This window comes from Panulirus ornatus, chromosome 20 (genome assembly GCF_036320965.1).
Source record: "Panulirus ornatus isolate Po-2019 chromosome 20, ASM3632096v1, whole genome shotgun sequence".
Lineage (NCBI taxonomy): Eukaryota > Metazoa > Arthropoda > Malacostraca > Decapoda > Palinuridae > Panulirus > Panulirus ornatus.
This window is the reverse complement of record NC_092243.1, coordinates 2,528,155-2,548,365: the sequence shown is the minus strand read 5'-3', so window position 1 is coordinate 2,548,365 and position 20,211 is coordinate 2,528,155. Positions and strand designations below refer to the sequence as shown.

General features: G+C 44.8%; 2 protein-coding genes across 2 annotated transcripts in view; both read left to right on the top strand.

Moving 5' to 3' along the window:
• f (espin protein forked) overlaps positions 1 to 20,211 on the top strand; it is a 410,656-nt gene that overhangs the window by 13,444 nt on the left and 377,001 nt on the right. The window lies entirely within an intron of this gene.
• On the top strand, positions 3,816 to 5,002 carry LOC139755856 (uncharacterized). Its single transcript, XM_071674489.1, has one exon. It carries the CDS (start codon positions 4,379 to 4,381, stop codon positions 5,000 to 5,002), a length of 624 nt encoding a protein of 207 aa, XP_071530590.1. The 5' UTR covers positions 3,816 to 4,378.

Genomic DNA, 20,211 nt, shown 5'->3' with positions numbered 1-20,211 from the left:
AGTTCTCTACATGTAGCACAACGTTGACCGAGGTCTTCAGGAAACAATGAAATTCTTGCTCCTTAAAGTATTCTACTTAGCCACTGTACAGGGCGACGCTCCCGTGTACCTAAATTCCATCACAACTTCAAGTTTTTCCTCCACTTAGAGTGACATCAACTCGCATTTCTCATTCCTTCGTAAAAGCTTGTACTTTACTTTTACTTGCATATGCTTGCAACATCCTCGTCACTTTGTACACAACACGAGAGCGTCTCACCATTCTGGCTCACTTCTCATCTCGTTCATCTAACACTGCGGCAACATCTACGTTCATAATAAGGCTGTTATAGTTTCCGTTCTGTGTCACCATCGTCCTACTGTATATACACCACAATCACTTCATCTCGTCCTACTAGATACACCACAATCACTTCATCTCGTTCTTATCTCGTCAATTGCTCCATCCATGAAAGAAACGTTCAAAACCGCTGCAGTGACAGCATACGGCCCTGGAGCACTCCCACATTTATCTCACACCACTTACTCAACCCTCGGTTAGCATCAGACAAACACGTACTTGCATAATAAAATAAGTCTTAACTGCATTCAGAGGTCTTCCGCGGACCTCGTTATGTCAGAACTTCCCAGAGTCACCTCAATTATCGCTGTCATAATCCTTTTGTAAATCCGGAAAATTTTTTCATAAACGTTTCTGTTTTGTTGTAAGACTCTCTCCACAAGCTCTGTAAACTTAGAAGATGGTCTACATGTCAGGCTTCGTCCCAGATGAATATCTGTTCCTCACGTATAGGAGGGTCAACACTCCTTTCTTCGCAGTTAAGCACATTCCTTCAACATGATCAGTCATCCTTGGCAAGCAATCACAGTCCTTCCACAAGTGTTGTCATTCCTCTGTAAATCTTAAAAATCATTTTTCATTTCCCGAACTTTTGCCCAGTAGACGAGCCAGCCGCTGCCTCCGCTCAGGCAGTCGTAATGAACTCGGGCACAAGTGATTTTTTTTGTGCCGTCAAAAACACTTTCTACGGCCGATAAACTACTGTGTCATCTCTCCTCTTATCCATCACACACACACTCAACACCACCAGACTCACTTCCTCCTCTTTCTCCTGTTTAGTCGCCTCTTTTCTCCTGTTACTTCTGTTGTATTGGCTTCTTTATTATTACCATCGTCCCCAGCAGCTCTCATGTTTGGTCCTACTTCACGAACGCTTATATCCTTCAAGTTTATGAATTCCTGAATACACCTCTCTCTCTCTCTCTCTCTCTCTCTCTCTCTCTCTCTCTCTCTCTCTCTCTCTCTCTCTCTCTCTCTCTCTCCACGTCTCACGAACTCCTATCTAACCTGAGCTTCACCAGCAGTGTTTAGAACGCCCTACTTCAGAGGAGCCACATGTTCCTCAGTCTTGTATTCAAGTGTTCACTCTTTGTCGCTCAGTCAATGCTCTGGTCATTGACCCGTTCATTTCAAACTCGTTTTTTTTATCTTACTTTTCTTTCAATTTTTTTTCCACCTAACATCTCCATCCACGCCTTCTGTTTGCACTGAAGTGACGCCAACAGTAACACCCTCGACGGAGGGAAAGTCTGACATCAGGGTAAAGTGTGTGTCGAACTTACATATCCGGTCGGCCACACACCCGCCACACTCACTCCTGGCAAGCATCTGGCTCTTAAGGTACTGAGATACCGTCAACCACTTCCCTTGTGGTATAACATTGCTCTCAGGCACTCCCCCTGTGGTACAGCAATACCATCAGGCACTTCCCCTATGGTAATGAATAACAAGTTTAAGAGAGAGAGAGAGGGACATGTATATCCCTGGCCCTGTGAACTCATACCATAGCGGTTGAAATATGTTAGATACCAGCTCACAGATTTCCTCCACTAACTTCCGTTAGTTCCGAATCAGAAAGAGAAAAAGACTCACGAATGCCCTCTGACATTCGTGGCACGAACGGAGAGGACGAGGCAACACCACCTACTGCACAGAGGAGCGGGATTTCGGGTGTGTTTGGAAGTCGTGAAGATGTTACGTGAGGATGACCTCAGGTATAACCAGGAATGCCAGGTCAAGGTCAGGTAGAGGGTAGGTCAAGCAGACCCTTGTGCCAACCTCGCCTCTCACTAACTACAAGGTCACATGACCCCATTCCATGTTTCCTCCGGTTCTATATACACAAGCTCTATTGTGTCTATTTTCTCATTCTGTAACCGATCCTCTGAAGGTGTGGTAATACACGAAAGTGCTCAGGATACTAGTGCTACCTTTTCCTAGTGGCATTTCTGCATATATATATATATATATATATATATATATATATATATATATATATATATATATATATATATATATATATATATATATATATATATATATATATATATATATATATATATATATATATATATATATATATATATATATATATATATATATATATATATATATATATATATATATATATATATATGGAACAATGGAAGCGGAAGTGGATCATAGGGTGGGGGAGGGGGCGAAAATTTTGGGAGCCTTGAAAAATGTGTGGAAGTCGAGAACATTATCTCGGAAAGCAAAAATGGGTATGTTTGAAGGAATAGTGGTTCCAACAATGTTGTATGGTTGCGAGGCGTGGGCTATGGATAGAGTTGTGCGCAGGAGGATGGATGTGCTGGAAATGAGATGTTTGAGGACAATGTGTGGTGTGAGGTGGTTTGATCGAGTAAGTAACGTAAGGGTAAGAGAGATGTGTGGAAATAAAAAGAGCGTGGTTGAGAGAGCAGAAGAGGGTGTTTTGAAATGGTTTGGGCACATGGAGAGAATGAGTGAGGAAAGATTGACCAAGAGGATATATGTGTCGGAGGTTGAGGGAACGAGGAGAAGAGGGAGACCAAATTGGAGGTGGAAAGATGGAGTGAAAAAGATTTTGTGTGATCGGGGCCTGAACATGCAGGAGGGTGTAAGGAGGGCAAGGAATAGAGTGAATTGGAGCGATGTGATATACAGGGGTTGACGTGCTGTCAGTGGAGTGAATCAAGGCATGTGAAGCGTCTGGGGTAAACCATGGAAAGCTGTGTAGGTATGTATATTTGCGTGTGTGGACGTGTGTATGTACATGTGTATGGGGAGGGGGGGGGGGGTTGGGCCATTTCTTTCGTCTGTTTCCTTGCGCTACCTCGCAAACGCGGGAGACAGCGACAAAGTATTAAAAAAGAAAAAAAAAAAATATATATATATATATATATATATATATATATATATGAGAATTGTCCTCTTTCGTCTAATAGAGCACGTGCTCTGCATTCTTTCAAATGATATTGTCAGAAATAGATTAAAAAGAAAGATTTCCAAGTAATCCATTTGGTTTAATACAACACTTAAAGTTTTCCGTTTACTTGCACCAATGGCGTCAACTTACTTTCAAGTTTCAATATAAATTCTCAAGTTATGAGTCAACAGTACGGTGTAAAGGGATTATAGAAATAGATCTATAAAAGGTTTTTCTTCTGGCTCAACCATAATGTTCGCAGTTGTTTCAGAAGGCAGGTGTGTCGGAACTGATGTAGGTGTGCAATACGTCCAGTGTGGTGGATAATTCCTGGCTCAGTGCAGGTGTAGGGAATGTATCCACTTTATGTGGGTGTGGCCAGGTCTACGCAGGCATGGGATAAGCCCAAACTGATGCAGGTGTGGGATGTTTTGAAGCAGGTGTGTGACGTATCTGGGCTATCCCAGGTGTGTGTGGTGGTGGAAAAGTAGGGTGAGGGTGCAGGGAGGAGGGGGACATGTCTGGCCTCAGTGACCACCAACAACTCACCACTGCGACCTTCAAGCGCCAGCCTGAGTCGACCACTGGGCAGGCAGCAGCAGCAGCAGCAGCAACAGCATCAACTGGGCGTCGGACAGTGTGCTCTCAGCGCTCATAGTGAGAGGAAGTGGCGCTGCTCCGCTCTCCTGGGCGATCGCACCCCACGCGTGCGTTGGACCTTCCGCTGGGGCCAAGTCGAGTTCATCAGCCTCGCGACAGAGAATTGCCCTCAACTGCTCGCACGTTCGCCGCCCTCCAGCCAGTCCCTCCCTCAGCACCCGGTCTGTCATGGCGTCTGAGTGGATTTGCGATATATCGATACTTTGACAGGGTCAACCTCAAACTGGAAAAAAAAGAAGGTTTATACTGTAAACAGTGGTAACTTTTGACAGATGTTTCTAGTGGTTGTTCAGTGATTCGTGCTTGTTAACTGTACCATCAAAGGATAATTTCTGTGACTGAAACTCTCGTACAATGAAAAGGACGAAATAACTATTACACTTCGAAGGATTCATGTTTTTTGTTTCCGTGGAGGATCATTTAGCCGAAAAGTGCCTTTTTTGAAGATGTGTATCTTAGATCTCTTCCGCCTACAAATGGAGGTGAGGATCAAGAAGAAGAAGGAGGGCTTCCACCTTCGTCGCAATAAGATCCTCTCCGCCAGAAACACCGGCATCACCAAGCTCTCCAACATCGGCAAACTGACACGCAGGAGGAAATGCAACAAGTGTAGACCCCGAGTGAAGAGCGCTTGCATGGACCCATCCTGCGACCTAGAGAGCTCCGAGTGGGAGGGTAAGATCTCCCCCTACAGCAGCGTCAAGACGCAGTCCACACAGTTCACTGACGAGTGCAAGGGACTCTGCTCCTGCAAGGAGAGGGGCAAATGCTGTGATAACAAGAGCGATTCTCAGAATGAAGTCAAAGTCGTCAGCTTCATCGAGATTGACTCTGATGAGAATTCGGGCAACACGAACCTGGCCTTCGAGGGTGACAACCTGCCGTGTACCGGCTCCATCAACCGGTGCAGCTTCCTCAACAAGTACAGGAAGAGGCTGCAGGAGATCCAAGACGAGGAGGCCAAGCTGAACGCTAAGAACAGCGCCTCCATCGCCCTCAAAAAGACGGGTAACGTGGAGCGAGCCATCACGGCCAAGGACGCTACAGTAATGCCTGACCCCGACAGGTAGAGTGCCACTTGTGAATTTCGTTGTATCTCTTCCATAAACTTGATAAATTCTTCGTTATGTATACTACGTCATGCCCTGATCATTTCCAGATAGAGCTGATGATGATTTATGGAGAACTCGCGTCTATCTAGTGAGATCTATGGGTTAAACAACACGACGCTGGATATATAACATCAGTTTGTATCAAGTTTACAGTTTCGCTAGACAAATATTATGTTCGGTGGTGATGTTTTGCATGACCTGCCGTGCCCCCTGGTGACGGTGGACGCCACAGGGCCTGGCTGAAGGCATGTCGGCGAGACAATCACAGGAGAGTGGTGGACAGTGGTGGCAAGTGTAGGAATTTGAAAGATAATCGCAACACTCAGAACTTTACAGAATAGACAACACAATTAACCAATGTTACAGTACTAACCATAATCGCAGACCTGAACACATCTACAGGTTAGTTACCGGGACGCCCCCATCCCACACGAGAGAGAGAGAGAGAGAGAGAGAGAGAGAGAGAGAGAGAGAGAGAGAGAGAGAGAGAGAGAGAGAGAGAGAGAGAGAGAGAGAGAGAGAGAGAGAGAGAGAGAGAGAGAGAAACTTTTCATTTCATCTGCACCTTTTGCTGTGTATGATCCTATGGCAGTGAGTTGCATGACCATAGTCTCATGGTGCATGATCAGGGGACATTGTGAGGAGGACCCAGGAAACGTGAGGGAAAAATGTTTATTCTTGTTCTGGCAACGTTTGGGATGTAATGATGAACGTTTGGGACCATCACTCGTTTGATTCTGCGCAGATGATATCTTACACGTCTCTCTTATTTTCTCATTCAGATCTTTGCATGGTTAAAGACATGGGAAAACGTTTCTGGATAAAGATCGTTTTAGACTTTGATCAAAAGAATTTACCTATGAATGTATGACTGTGTTTGTTTGCGTGTGTGTGTGTGTGTGTGTGTGTGTGTGTGTGTGTGTGTGTGTGTGTGTGTGTGTGTGTGTGTGTGTGTGTGTGTGTGTGTGTGTGTGTGTGTGTGATATGTTTATAGATTTATGGAGACACACTTGTAAGGGTAAAGTACAAATGATTTGTTTTTTCTTTTCACTTCATCAGCACAGAGAAGTAACACACCACTTGCGTCCACACTGGGTAAGCAAACATGTCTCATAATGACCTATACTCATTTAGTGACGTCATTACGCATAGCTTAGGAATTACGTTCGTGCCGTATCCCAGGACAGCCGTTCGTGCCATATCCCAGGACAGCCGTTCGTGCCGTATCCCAGGACAGCCGTTCGTGCCATATCCCAGGACAGCCGTTCGTGCCGTATCCCAGGACAGCCGTTCGTGCCATATCCCAGGACAGCCGTTCGTGCCGTATCCCAGGAGAGCTGGGATATGACACGTTTCAGCACGGTCGTTCGTGCTATATTTCAGGATACACGATCGTGCCATATGGCAGGACATTCGTCTGTCAGCTGAGGGTCCAATACATTCGTCAAAAATGATGGAAGGTTCACAAGATGAAGGACTTGACAAATGGTAACGATCTATCACGAATGGTTCTCAGAGAATAGAGTGTTATGGGGTGTTATGAGCTGACGTCGCTTTCAAACGAGCTGTGGTAAGGAGGGAGGTAGGTAGGCAGGCTGGTAGAGAGAGAGAAGTAGGTGGGTAGACATAAGTAGGTAGGTAGACAGGTAAGCAGACAGATGAGCAGGAGGGTAGGTAGGTAAGTAGGCCCATACCAGCAGGAAAGTGGAGACATTGCTGGGTATGTGAGACGATGGGACATTTGTTATGTAGATGGGTTAAGAGATTCCATAAAGATGTAGAAGATAGAATGAAAAAAGGAGAAAGGTTGGTAAGTAGACAGGATAACTGGGACGAAACAAGTAGCTCAGCAAGGTAGACAGGAAGTGAGGAAGGGAAGTGGATAGAGGAAGAAGGTAAAACCAGTCTTCTGCATCTTAACTGATACTGCTATGAGGCGCCATCTCTTACTTCCTGATCCAGACAGATAAGTCTACCATTCCACAACTTCCAGGAAATGACGAACCTTTTCGTCTATATTGCAGATAACTCATGTGTCATCATCCTTATACATGGTATATGGCTTATACATGGTATATGGCTTCATCGAAAGTCTCTTTTTAACCTCTCTTATTCTCCTGGACATATTCATATATGTACATATATGTATGTGTGCTTTTATGTGAGTGTGTATACATGTATGTATGTGTGATTTTATGTGAGTGTGTATACATGTATGTATGTATGTGTGTAAGTGTGAGAGAGTTAGATAGTGATAAATAGATCGTTAATCTAATGAAAATAAGATTGTAATGAAAGTTTATGTTCGCTTGTTCAGTGCCCTTTTCTTCTTTGTATCTGTGTCGTTCTGTTTTTCCTTTGTTTTGCAACATTTCTCTCTCTCTCTCTCTCTCTCTCTCTCTCTCTCTCTCTCTCTCTCTCTCTCTCTCTCTCTCTCTCTCCTTTCCCACGGCTCAGGAACAGAGACAGAAACTGAAAAAGGAAAGTAGTTATTGTTGCCGAGTTCCTAGAACAGGTCTGGGCTGGGCAGCGGTGGTGCTGTTGGTGTTAGTGTTGGTGATGGTGATGGTGATGGTGATGGTGTTGTTGGTGGTGATAGTGATGGTGTTGATGATGATGATGATGATGGTCGTACTGCACTTCTCTTCCATATCACGAGAGAGAGAGAGAGAGAGAGAGAGAGAGAGAGAGAGAGAGAGAGAGAGAGAGAGAGAGAGAGAGAGAGAGAGAGAGAGAGAGAGAGAGAGAGAGAGAGAGAGAGAGAGAGAGAGAGAGAGAGAAAGAGAGAGAGAGAGAGCCCATGGAAAACAAGGTCTTGTTTTGAGCAGCTGTATCTCTCCCAACGCTCACCTCTCACCACATTTCTGCTACCTACACCACACAGTACCAACCAAGAGAGAGAGAGAGAGAGAGAGAGAGAGAGAGAGAGAGAGAGAGAGAGAGAGAGAGAGAGAGAGAGAGAGAGAGAGAGAGAGAGAGAGAGAGAGAGAGAGAGAGAGAGAGAAGCGAATTAGGTAGAAATGAAGAAGAAAAAGTAGAAAACGGAAGTAGACGGATGAATGGCTATAGGAAGAGTAGATAGAAAAATGATAAAGGAAATTAAGTAACAATGAGCGACTTCAGAGCAGACTTGGTTACGTCATGCCAGGCTTGATACAATAGTTGACCACGACGCTCTGGCTCCGGCATGGATGGCAATGGTGGATTTGTGCTTGTCTTATTTTGTTTTTAAGAATATCTCTAAAGTTTTATATATATAAGGCCGATGTGTCATTATCTGCAAAGTTCTTATTATAATCTGTTTGTGAATTTTCCAGCAACACTTCTTGAATATCCTGATAATTACTTAATGCCACTTGAGATTTCGTGCATTACTGAGTTTGATCTAATGATTCTTGTAATGTTTTAAGATGAACTATTTAACTCATGTAAGATACGTCATCACAGGAGTCTGACGTATACTGAGCGAGGATTGTGAGAGCTGATGAAGGAGACGTGAGCATAATGTAGGAAGGTTTGGAGTGTGTTGCTGGACACCCTGAGTACGAGAGTGAAAGTCAAGGTGTTGGTAGACATGTTCCTCCTCCTCCTCCTTCTTTTCTTCCTCCTCCGCTTCTTCTTCTTCTTCTTCTTCTTCTTCTTCTTCTTCTTCTTCTTCTTCTTCTTCTTCTTCTTCTTCTCGTACTCAAAATCTTCTTTTTCTTCCTCCTCTTCTTCTTCCTCGTCCTTCTCCTCCTCCTCCTTCTTTCCTCCTTCTAGCCAAACCCCAACCAAAACGAAGACCGAAGGTTAGGCCAAATCCGAGACCCAGGCCGAAGCCCAAGCCCGAGCCAAAGTTAACCCAGCTCATTACCTCGGTCTCGCGTGGGTTACTATACCCTGGCTAGTGTGTGTGGGCGAGGTCTCGCGAGTTAAGAATGACACTGGTTTAGTGTGTCGTGTATATCCTGAGGATGTTATACCACAGGAGGGGAGCCACGTTTATGGCCCCATGTGTTCGTCGTGTGATATTAAAAGTGTTTGACTTGTTTTTACTAGAATGTATTGAGGTATTCTCATGTCGAGGTTACTTTCTCCTCAGATGTGGCTTACAACTGTGTTACCTCTGTCGGTATGGCTAACTACTTAACGGCGGTGGTGTAGGTGTGTGTGTGTGTGTGTGTGTGTGTGTGTGTGTGTGTGTGGGTGTGGGGGGGGGAGGAAGGTACCAGACCCCCTCCTACGTACGTATACATGGGAAGGGAGGGAAGGGTGGATGGGTTCCCATCCCTTAAGGACCATGTTGACAATGAGTTAAGGGATGGGAGACAGATATATATATATATATATATATATATATATATATATATATATATATATATATATATATATATATATATATATATATATATATATATATATATATAAGCTACACCTGACGCAGAAGATGATAGATACATTATACATATTATTGAAGCGGTAGGAGGGGGGGGTACTCGCTACCCCCTCAGCTGCAGTGTGTTGGGGGTGGGGGGTGGGGGAGGGGGGGTGGGGGAGGCGGGGTGGGTACCCACACCCGCGGGTGGGTTGTGACCTACACCTGTGGGTGGGGCACCCACACCCCCGGGTGGGTGTGTGGGTGGGTGACCCACACCGAGTCAGTGTGTTCATGTTCTAGATATGTCTGGCAGCGGGCCACATCGCCCCCCCCCCCTCACCCACCCCACTCTCTCTCTCTCTCTCTCTCTCTCTCTCTCTCTCTCTCTCTCTCTCTCTCTCTCTCTCTCTCTCTCTCTCTCTCTCTCCATGTACTTCTCTAACTACAAACATCATGTGAGGCCTTACTTAAACCTCGGTACAGTCAAATATACATTAACTTTATCCTAGTTAAGAACGGATTTCATACAGGTTCAGTTGCTCTCTTGTTAAATATGGGTTAAACCCCAGAGATGAAAGGAAAATAAACATCCACCATCTCTGGGGTGACGGAGCGTGACAACAGATATAAGACTGTAACGCCTCACGTGAGACAGATATGCGAGATATGTAGCAAAAGACACATGATTTAGACTTAGCTGTGTATACCTTCCATGGAGGTATGAGTTCATATACTTTTCCTTGTAGGTTTAGCTTCGTATACTTTCCCTGTGGACATAACTTCATAATACTTTCCCTGTAAACATAACTTCGTATACTTCCCCTGTAAATATAGTTCTGTGTACTTTGCCTGGTGGCTAAATGTGTTCTTGATTGGGGCCGAAAATCTCCATGTTAACACAGTGAGTACGACAGTCCGGACCAAGAGAACGATGGTACGACCCTTGAGCACGACGGTACGACCCTTGAGCACGACGGTACGACCCTCAGAGTATGATGGCCTTTCTTTCCCGTCGCATGCCGCGCCATCATGTACACACGAGTCACACCGTCGTACCTAAGGTCAGGTAATGACCAGGAAATAATAACTAAGGGTTACATATTCACGGGCAAGTGTCGTACCTCCATGCTCAAGGGTCGTACCGTCCTGCTCAAGGGTCGTACCGTCCTGCTCAAGGGTCGTACCGTCCTGCTAAAGGGTCGTACCGTCCTGCTAAAGGGTCGTACCGTCCTGCTCAAGGGTCGTCCCGTACTGCTCAAGGGTCGTACCGTCCTGCTCAAGGGTCGTACCGTCCTGCTCAAGGCCGTAAAGTGGTGCTCAAGGTCAACACTGAAGACAATGTGAACATGATATAGACTGTGGGAACCAGAGCGATAACCAAGCCTTAGCCTCACACCTCACCCTCACACCTCACCCTCACACCTCACCCTCACACCTCACCCTCACACCTCACTAACCCAGGCCAGAGATAGGTGGCCAATAGGGGTTGATAGATCCATACTCATCCGATTCATTACCACATACAATACGTACTTAGCCTTTCCTCAAGCGAAAAGACAGTATTTTTAACATCTTTCACTCCGTTTGGTTTTCCCGATTCCAGTGACGTCTGAATAGCTATAGCTTTGACTAGTTTACCTACTTCCAGTGATCAAAAACGACATCTCTCCTCTCCATCCACACAAGCTTACTGGTCCCTCCCTCATCACATGGTACACAGAGGATCTGTGGTGATGACCAGGTGTATATCTTCCATGCCACATAACGCACTTCCAGTTTCCAGTTCTCTAAACAATTGCTTCCTCCTCCAAGTCCAGGGAGGAAAATAAAGACCATTTAAGACTGAACGTGTGAATGTCTCTACCTGGAGATACCTGGTAATGTCTCTACCTGGAGATACCTGGTAATGTCTTTACCTGGAGATACCTGGTAATGTCTCTACCTGGAGATACCTGGCAATGTCTCTACCTGGAGATACCTGGTAATGTCTCTACCTGGAGATACCTGGCAATGTCTCTACCTGGAGATACCTGGTAATGTCAGTGCGAGAACATCTAGTCATGCATGATCAGTCATAAAGCGCCTAGTTTACCTTTTGCACAAGTTCAGGAAATACGAACTCTAAGGCCAGGAACTATTGAATGTTAATGAGAGATAACCCCAATTCTTTTTATCTGCGAACCATCCTTACGAACCCCAGTCCATGTGAACTTATACAGTGACGTATGACAGTTCAGCTGATGATGGTAGGAACGTGAGGAGCTTGTCATCCTAAAGGTCTGGCCTTTACCCACCTCCATCCTGGGGTATTCTTGGGTGTGAATATCACCAGAACTGGAGGTGAAAGTTGTGCCCTCCAAGATACCCTCAACACTGGACGTAGCGAAGATTATGTAGGGTGGTCACATGTGTTCAGTGTAGCACAGGTGTTGGGCGGGAGTGGGTGTATGATCGTCCCTCATTGTACACTGATGTAGGTATGAGACGTCTGTCATGGGTGATTTGCAGGTGGGAATGATAATGATAATGATGGTAGTGATTATGATAATGATACAGATAGAAATGATTATCATGATGATGATGTGACATTTTAGTTTATTCTTGAGAACAACATAAGAAAATGACATGAACAAGTCTATCATTAAAATCATTGCTTTCCATAACTGCAATTGTGTTCGATCATTACATTCTTGTAGTATCTCTCTTCACTACGGTCATCACGGATCACTGCCATGAAAAATGTATGCGTCGTGAACCTCGAAATTCTGTAATTCACATGTGTTTACATTCACCATTTGCCCTCATTCACTGCTACAGAGGGACAGTGTAGGCGATTAATCCCCTTTTCTATGCTCTTAGGAACGGAAATGTCATGGGGGACACTTGTAGAAATGAATCCAGTGCACCTTGAAGTAGAATCCAAATTAGTTTTCTTTCATGGCGGTTGGTTTACGGTTCTTTTATATGTGTGAACAGAATTATGTATTCTTGTGAAGGTATACAGGAAACGAAGGTTTTAAATATTCATGTCCTGGACCTCCTCTGGTAAGGCTGGGTGTGTCAGACAGACTCAAGTCCATTTGGAAAATACATATTCAAATGTCCAGAGTAGTTTTGGTATTTTTTTAGTGTATGTGTCTTAAGGTCATGACAAATTATGATGGAGGGCATTTCTATATTACAGCTGAAACTCTCTCTCTCTCTCTCTCTCTCTCTCTCTCTCTCTCTCTCTCTCTCTCTCTCTCTCTCTCTCTCTCTCTCTCTCTCTCTCTCTCTCTCTCTCTCTCTCTCTCTCGTTATATATCTATATTCTGACAAATACAATGCATTAGCCAGATTATATTCCACTTAAGGTTATCCCAATCTCGACCATGTTAATGTGGCCAGGCAAGTATATTCTTACATTACAACCTCAAGTGATTACCAGACTGGCTCGCCTTGTTGGATCCAATGCAATACTGAGAGTTTATGAGACTCGTTGCTGTGCATGGTTCTCCAGGCGATCCTACCATTACTTTTCTAAATCGCTGCGTCGAAGGCTGTCGTCAAGGCCAGGCAAAATATATCAAAAATGAGGAGAGAAATTATGGTCTAAGTGTCTTGGAGGAGGTGGAAAACTTGCCTCTTAGATATACTAAGGTTGATAGATAGATGTTAGGGGAGACATGGAATGATAAAAGAGTTCCAAAGCTTAGGGGTAAAGGGAAGGAAACAGACGTCACAACCGTTGGGGGTATCATTAAACCTTGTGCAGGCAGGCAAGCACGCAGGCAGGCTGGTGAGCCTTGTGATCTTGTTTTACCCCAAGGGAGAGTCGTGAGCGACGTGATCTCAGGGATGATATGCCATTAGTGTGCTCTGTGATCTTGTTATAATAGAGGAGGAGGAGGAGGAGGGTTATGTGTGCGGTGTTGGCTCAAGTTAACATTTCATCACTGTCGCTGGTCTGAACCAAGAGCATCGTCTCCACAGTAGCGGTACTGGCTTTGTGTATCGTAACCAGTGTACCGCTGTACCGGTACGGGTTGTGTAACCGTTGTACCGCTGTATCGATACGGGTTGTGTAACCGTTGTACCGCTACCGACTGCGTAACTGCGCTTCATCTGTCTACTGGAGAACCTCGTCAACGTGATACGTTTTCTTTCTTCTTCAACCATATATCATGAGATGGTATCTGTGACGTCATGACTGGAAGGTTATGAGTGACCTGGTATCTCTACCTGGATGGATAGGATTATCTAATTCTATTCCCGAGTTGAACCACGGGACTGAAATTCCGAGTTTGAAATGGACTGACCTATTTCAACATACCCGTTACTTATGAACGACATTTCAGTGATCTTTTGCCATTGTTTTCGACCTTTTGTGTCTTCACGGGTCATCACAAATATCAAGTATTAGGACACCAAAACTGCAGTTAAGTGGCTGTGGACAACATCTAAATCCTTCACAGAAATCGACCAAATAAGACCTGGACGTCGAAGAACAATTACCTGAATCATAATTACTCTGAGTCGTACGTTGGTGAAGTTCACCTGAATAATGTCATTTGCTTTACTGGTTTAATGCAAGCATCCACGCAGCATTATTAATAGTCACTAATAAACCGTAAGATGTCCGGGTAAAGTAGTCATTATATCTGCTGGTTTAGAAGTTGTTGTAGAGAAGAAAAAAATAAAGACGCCTCTTCGCATGGCTAGAGAAGGACCAGAAGAAGTTGACTCATACATTTAATCTGGATTGTGCTGATCTAGCAATTACGTGTGTGGCGCTGCTAGCTGATGTGTGTTCTCACGTGCAGGTGGGAGGGAGGCGTGGGTACTGAGGTTACCCGGGTGGGAACGTGGGAGGTGGCATGTTAACATGGCTGTTCCTCACGTGGGAGGACCCTCATAGTTTACACAGACGCATACAAATGCTGGTGCATATATGCATGCTCACATGCGCTTACTTATACATACGCACCCAACCATGAATATACATTGACACACACACACACACACACACACACATACACACACACAGTGTGGTTAGCATAGCGACTCGCCAGTCTAACGGACGCAGGATCGAGTCCCGGACAGCACAGCCACAGCCAGTCCCTCACATATCCATCCTCTCCTTTATGGCTGGTTGATGAATGGGTGCCTGGCGTAAGCATGGGTGTCTGTATATGTGTATGTGTATATATAAAGTTAATACGTGATATATGAACAAGTTTAAGGTACGGGGTAATAAGAGTGTATATCTCTCAGCATAACAAACACAGAACCTTGTCGTCTACCAGCACGGGAACAGTAACATACTGACGTATGGCCGTGTGAATGTCATGATCACTCAGTCAGAAGACCTACAGACAGACGTCCAGCATCATTATACGTCTGACAGGAGACCACAACCACAACAGGGTGATGGAAAAGGGAGGGAAGAAACGATAATTGTAGACAAAGGGACATGAGGGAGAAGGGAGGGGCCAAGGAGGGATAAGAGGGGGGACAGGGAGGGAGTAAAGGAGGGGTGGGTGGAGTCTGTGGGAGGTGGAGGGTCTTGGGTACAGGGATGGTGGAACCGGTCCACCTAGAGAGATGCACGCTATTCTAGGCCGCTGGAGTGGGTGGTTGCCTCGGTCGTCTTAGAGAAGCGTAGTTAAATAGGTTTTCACTAGAGTCTGGAGGAGGCGTAGAAGAAAGGTGGGAGATTCCCAGACACAGAGGATGACCAGCTGTATCTACAGTGCGAGGAAGTGGGAGACTCAGGGATCACAAGAGATAATAGACGCTAAGATTCGATGTCTCTTCGATAACAGTATTACGTCCTGATGATCACGTCCTCTTCATGCATGTCCCTTGGTACTGCTACTGAGTCCTGATGATCATGTAGTGGTCATAGATGTCCCACGGTAATATAAGAGTTTCTGTCATTTACTAACATGGGTCGTGTCCTAATGTTCCTGAACTATTCAAAGGTCTGTCTCGTTGTGAGGAAGCCTCCTTGTGTCGTCTTAACATTATGTCAAGCTGATGGGATGTGTTTCTCTTCTTTTCTCTTAGTATATCAGTCATCTTTCTTCTTCCATTTTCCTATTATCAGTGCATCATGTTTCTGTGCTCATAACACAGTTATTTCCTCGTATCTTTTTTTTTTTTTTCATCTTCCACGGTGAGAACTGAAGTTATCATTATTTGATTCTCATGTCTTCTGAATCGTTATACTTCTGGCTTTGCTCGGTGTCAGCTTCTCCTTGATCCTCTCCCGTTTTTTATGCCTTGTTTAAAGCGTTTCCTCCGTCTTACATCAGGCAGCCCACGGTCATGGGACGAGCACAGTTAAGCTTGGTTGGCCTCAAGGCGATATCTCACGCCTCCCTCACCATCGATTATAACTCTTTCTCTTCATGTGTTGATCCTCTTCCTCATCCTCTCTATATTGTCCTGTTTACAGTTTCTAATTCTTCTCACTCTGAGTGTTACATAAGCTCCTGTTGCCACCGTGCACCTGCTCCGTCTGTTGCCACAGCGCAGCTACTCCGCCTGTTGATACCGTTCACCCACTGAGCCTGTTGCCACCGTTCACCCACTCTGTCTGTTGCCATCGTTCACCCACTCTGTCTGTTGCCACCGTTCACCTACTCTGTCTGTTGCCACCGTTCACCTACTCTGTCTGTTGCCGCCGTTCACCTACTCTGTCTGTTGCTACCGTTCACCTACTCTGTTCTTAATCATGTGTTTACTCGTCAGGGCAGTGTTTTTTCTGGTTCCATCCAGTATTCTCCTTGATCGTTCTTGTTTCTCATCTCTCTACTACATCTCCCTCTTCTCTGGCTCCAGCTATACTCCCCAACGTCTCCTTCACCCCTGGGATCCTCCCTCCCTCCCTGGCCTCCCCATCACTCCTCCTGAATTCCATTCTCTCCAACCTACCCAGATCCAGCTCCTCCTCTGCCTCCGCCACCCATGGCAATACCGGCTCTCCGTACATTTTTTTCGTCCACTGCCGGACTCGAAGTGAAGGTCGATCTCACACAGCCGAGCCACATGACGGGCGTTGGAGCATATAATCCAGTGATACAATTATCTCGTCTTCTGAATGCCCTGCAGATGAAAAGATCGAACGAAACAACTAATGTCAAACCTCCTCAATCTCACCATTTTTTTTTTGCTGTTTACAAAGGAGGCTGTGATGTGGTCAGCTGCTGCTCCTCCCTCCCTCCTCCCCTTCTCCCCCCTTGGGTGTGGTCAGAGCAACGCATCCGCCCTAGACAATGACTTGTGGCCGCTTTAAGATCGAGAGAAAAAAAAAGGGAGGTAAAATAATTATATCTCCCAGAGAGACGGTCAAAAGTACATCCTATAATCAAAGGTAGGTAGACGTCTGCCTCAACACTACAGGAGAGCTGGAGAAGTGTAGCATGTTCTCCTGTGTTCTGTGTATCTCGTAAATACTGAATGGTGGTAAACACAGTCCTGCCTGCGTGAAAGAGAAGTTGATTATTTTCCCACAATTTGAAACTCCTGGTGAGCTGTGCGTCTCCATGATGTGGTGATCATAATGTTCCATAACATAATTTCGAATTATACAGATATATATACGTCTGTATGTATGTATATATATGTCACTTTTCTCATCCAGATGGTGAAACATAATTTCGAATCCCTCATCTATCACTTTCTCTCTTGCAGTTTGTTCCTTTCTTTTCTGTGAATACTTTTTCTTTCCTTCTTTTCATATTAGAGTTGACCTAACCTAACCTAACCTAACCTAACCTAACCTAACCTCGCACTTGGCTTTGGTGCTCACCCACTCCAGCCATGACCTTTGAACAAAAGAAGGTCAAGAACGCAGGATATATATATATATATATATATATATATATATATATATATATATATATATATATATATATATATATATATATATATATATATATATATGCCCTTTTTTTCACCTCTTGCACCTTTCTCTTGACCTCCTGTCTCTTTCTTTTATACTTCTCCCACTCAATTGCATTTTTTCCCTGCAAAAATCGTCCAAATGCCTCTCTCTTCTCTTTCACTAATACTCTTACTTCTTCATCCCACCACACACTACCCTTTCTAAACAGCCCACCTCCCACTCTTCTCATGCCACAAGCATCTTTTGCGCAATCCATCACTGATTCCCTAAATACATCCCATTCCTCCCCGACTCCCCTTACTTCCATTGTTCTCACCTTTTTCCATTCTGTACACAGTCTCTCCTGGTACTTCCCCACACAGGTCTCCTTCCCAAGCTCACTTACTCTCACCACCTTCTTCACCCCAACATTCACTCCTCTTTTCTGAAAACCCATACTAATCTTCACCTTAGCCTCCACAAGATAATGATCAGACATCCCTCCAGTTGCACCTCTCAGCACATTAACATCCAAAAGTCTCTCTTTCGCACGCCTGTCAATTAACAAATGAGAGTTGGGGTGAGAGACTATCAGTAAATTTTAGGGAGAATAAAAAGATGTTCTGGAAGGAGGTAAATAGGGTGCGTAAGACAAGGGAGCAAATGGGAACTTCAGTGAAGGGCGTAAATGGGGAGGTGATAACAAGTAGCGGTGATGTGAGAAGGAGATGGAATGAGTATTTTGAAGGTTTGTTGAATGTGTCTGATGACAGAGTGGCAGATATAGGGTGTTTTGGTCGAGGTGGTGTGCAAAGTGAGAGGGTTAGGGAAAATGATTTGGTAAACAGAGAAGAGGTAGTAAAAGCTTTGCGGAAGATGAAAGCCGGCAAGGCAGCAGGTTTGGATGGTATTGCAGTGGAATTTATTAAGAAAGGGGGTGACTGTATTGTTGACTGGTTGGTAAGGTTATTTAATGTATGTATGACTCATGGTGAGGTGCCTGAGGATTGGCGGAATGCGTGCATAGTGCCATTGTACAAAGGCAAAGGGGATAAGAGTGAGTGCTCAAATTACAGAGGTATAAGTTTGTTGAGTATTCCTGGTAAATTATATGGGAGGGTATTGATTGAGAGGGTGAAGGCATGTACAGAGCATCAGATTGGGGAAGAGCAGTGCGGTTTCAGAAGTGGTAGAGGATGTGTGGATCAGGTGTTTGCTTTGAAGAATGTATGTGAGAAATACTTAGAAAAGCAAAGGGATTTGTATGTAGCATTTATGGATCTGGAGAAGGCATATGATAGAGTTGATAGAGATGCTCTGTGGAAGGTATTAAGAATATATGGTGTGGGAGGCAAGTTGTTAGAAGCAGTGAAAAGTTTTTATCGAGGATGTAAGGCATGTGTACGTGTAGGAAGAGAGGAAAGTGATTGGTTCTCAGTGAATGTAGGTTTGCGGCAGGGGTGTGTGATGTCTCCATGGTTGTTTAATTTGTTTATGGATGGGGTTGTAAAGGAGGTAAATGCAAGAGTCCTGGAAAGAGGGGCAAGTATGAAGTCTGTTGGGGATGAGAGAGCTTGGGAAGTGAGTCAATTGTTGTTCGCTGATGATACAGCGCTGGTGGCTGATTCATGTGAGAAACTGCAGAAGCTGGTGACTGAGTTTGGTAAAGTGTGTGGAAGAAGAAAGTTGAGAGTAAATGTGAATAAGAGCAAGGTTATTAGGTACAGTAGGGGTGAGGGTCAAGTCAATTGGGAGGTGAGTTTGAATGGAGAAAAACTGGAGGAAGTGAAGTGTTTTAGATATCTGGGAGTGGATCTGTCAGCGGATGGAACCATGGAAGCGGAAGTGGATCATAGGGTGGGGGAGGGGGCGAAAATTTTGGGAGCCTTGAAAAATGTGTGGAAGTCGAGAACATTATCTCGGAAAGCAAAAATGGGTATGTTTGAGGGAATAGTGGTACCAACAATGCTGTATGGTTGCGAGGCGTGGGCTATGGATAGAGATGTGCGCAGGAGGATGGATGTGCTGGAAATGAGATGTTTGAGGACAATGTGTGGTGTGAGGTGGTTTGAGCGAGTAAGTAACGTAAGGGTAAGAGAGATGTGTGGAAATAAAAAGAGCGTGGTTGAGAGAGCAGAAGAGGGTGTTTTGAAATGGTTTGGGCACATGGAGAGAATGAGTGAGGAGAGATTGACCAAGAGGATATATGTGTCGGAGGTGGAGGGAACGAGGAGAAGAGGGAGACCAAATTGGAGGTGGAAAGATGGAGTGAAAAAGATTTTGTGTGATCGGGGCCTGAACATGCAGGAGGGTGAAAGGAGGGCAAGAAATAGAGTGAATTGGAGTCATGTGGTATACAGGGGTTGACGTGCTGTCAGTGGATTGAAGCAAGGCATGTGAAGCGTCTGGGGTAAACCATGGAAAGCTGTGTAGGTATGTATATTTGCGTGTGTGGACGTGTGTATGTACATGTGTATGGGGGGGGGGGGGCCATTTCTTTCGTCTGTTTCCTTGCGCTACCTCGCAAACGCGGGAGACAGCGACAAAGTATAAAAAAAAAAAAAAAAAAAAAATATATATATATATATATATATATATATATATATATATATTCATCTGTGGACGTTCTTTCGTCATAGTAATTATTACTAACAGTTTAATATCGCCCTCTGACCGCACATTACCATAGCTCATTATTGCCTCTAATACGCACTGATGAGTGAGGAACTCCTGTTAACTGTTCCACATCACGGCTGAACGAACGGCACAACGCTAACTGTTAGCAACAACGGAGCAGAGGCGGGAGGTTCGTGTATGTGTGTGTGTGTGTGTGTGTGTGTGTGTGTGTGTGTGTGCTCACGTCCTGGTTCTCTGTAAGCTTCAGCTACCTAGAGAGGAGAGCTGAGAGTTTTTTTTCATAGTCTTTCTGGGTTTACAGGG

Bases quoted from the DNA above. Each gene is read 5' to 3' on its own strand.
- LOC139755856 (XM_071674489.1), top strand. From the start codon at position 4,379: ATGTGTATCTTAGATCTCTTCCGCCTACAAATGGAGGTGAGGATCAAG.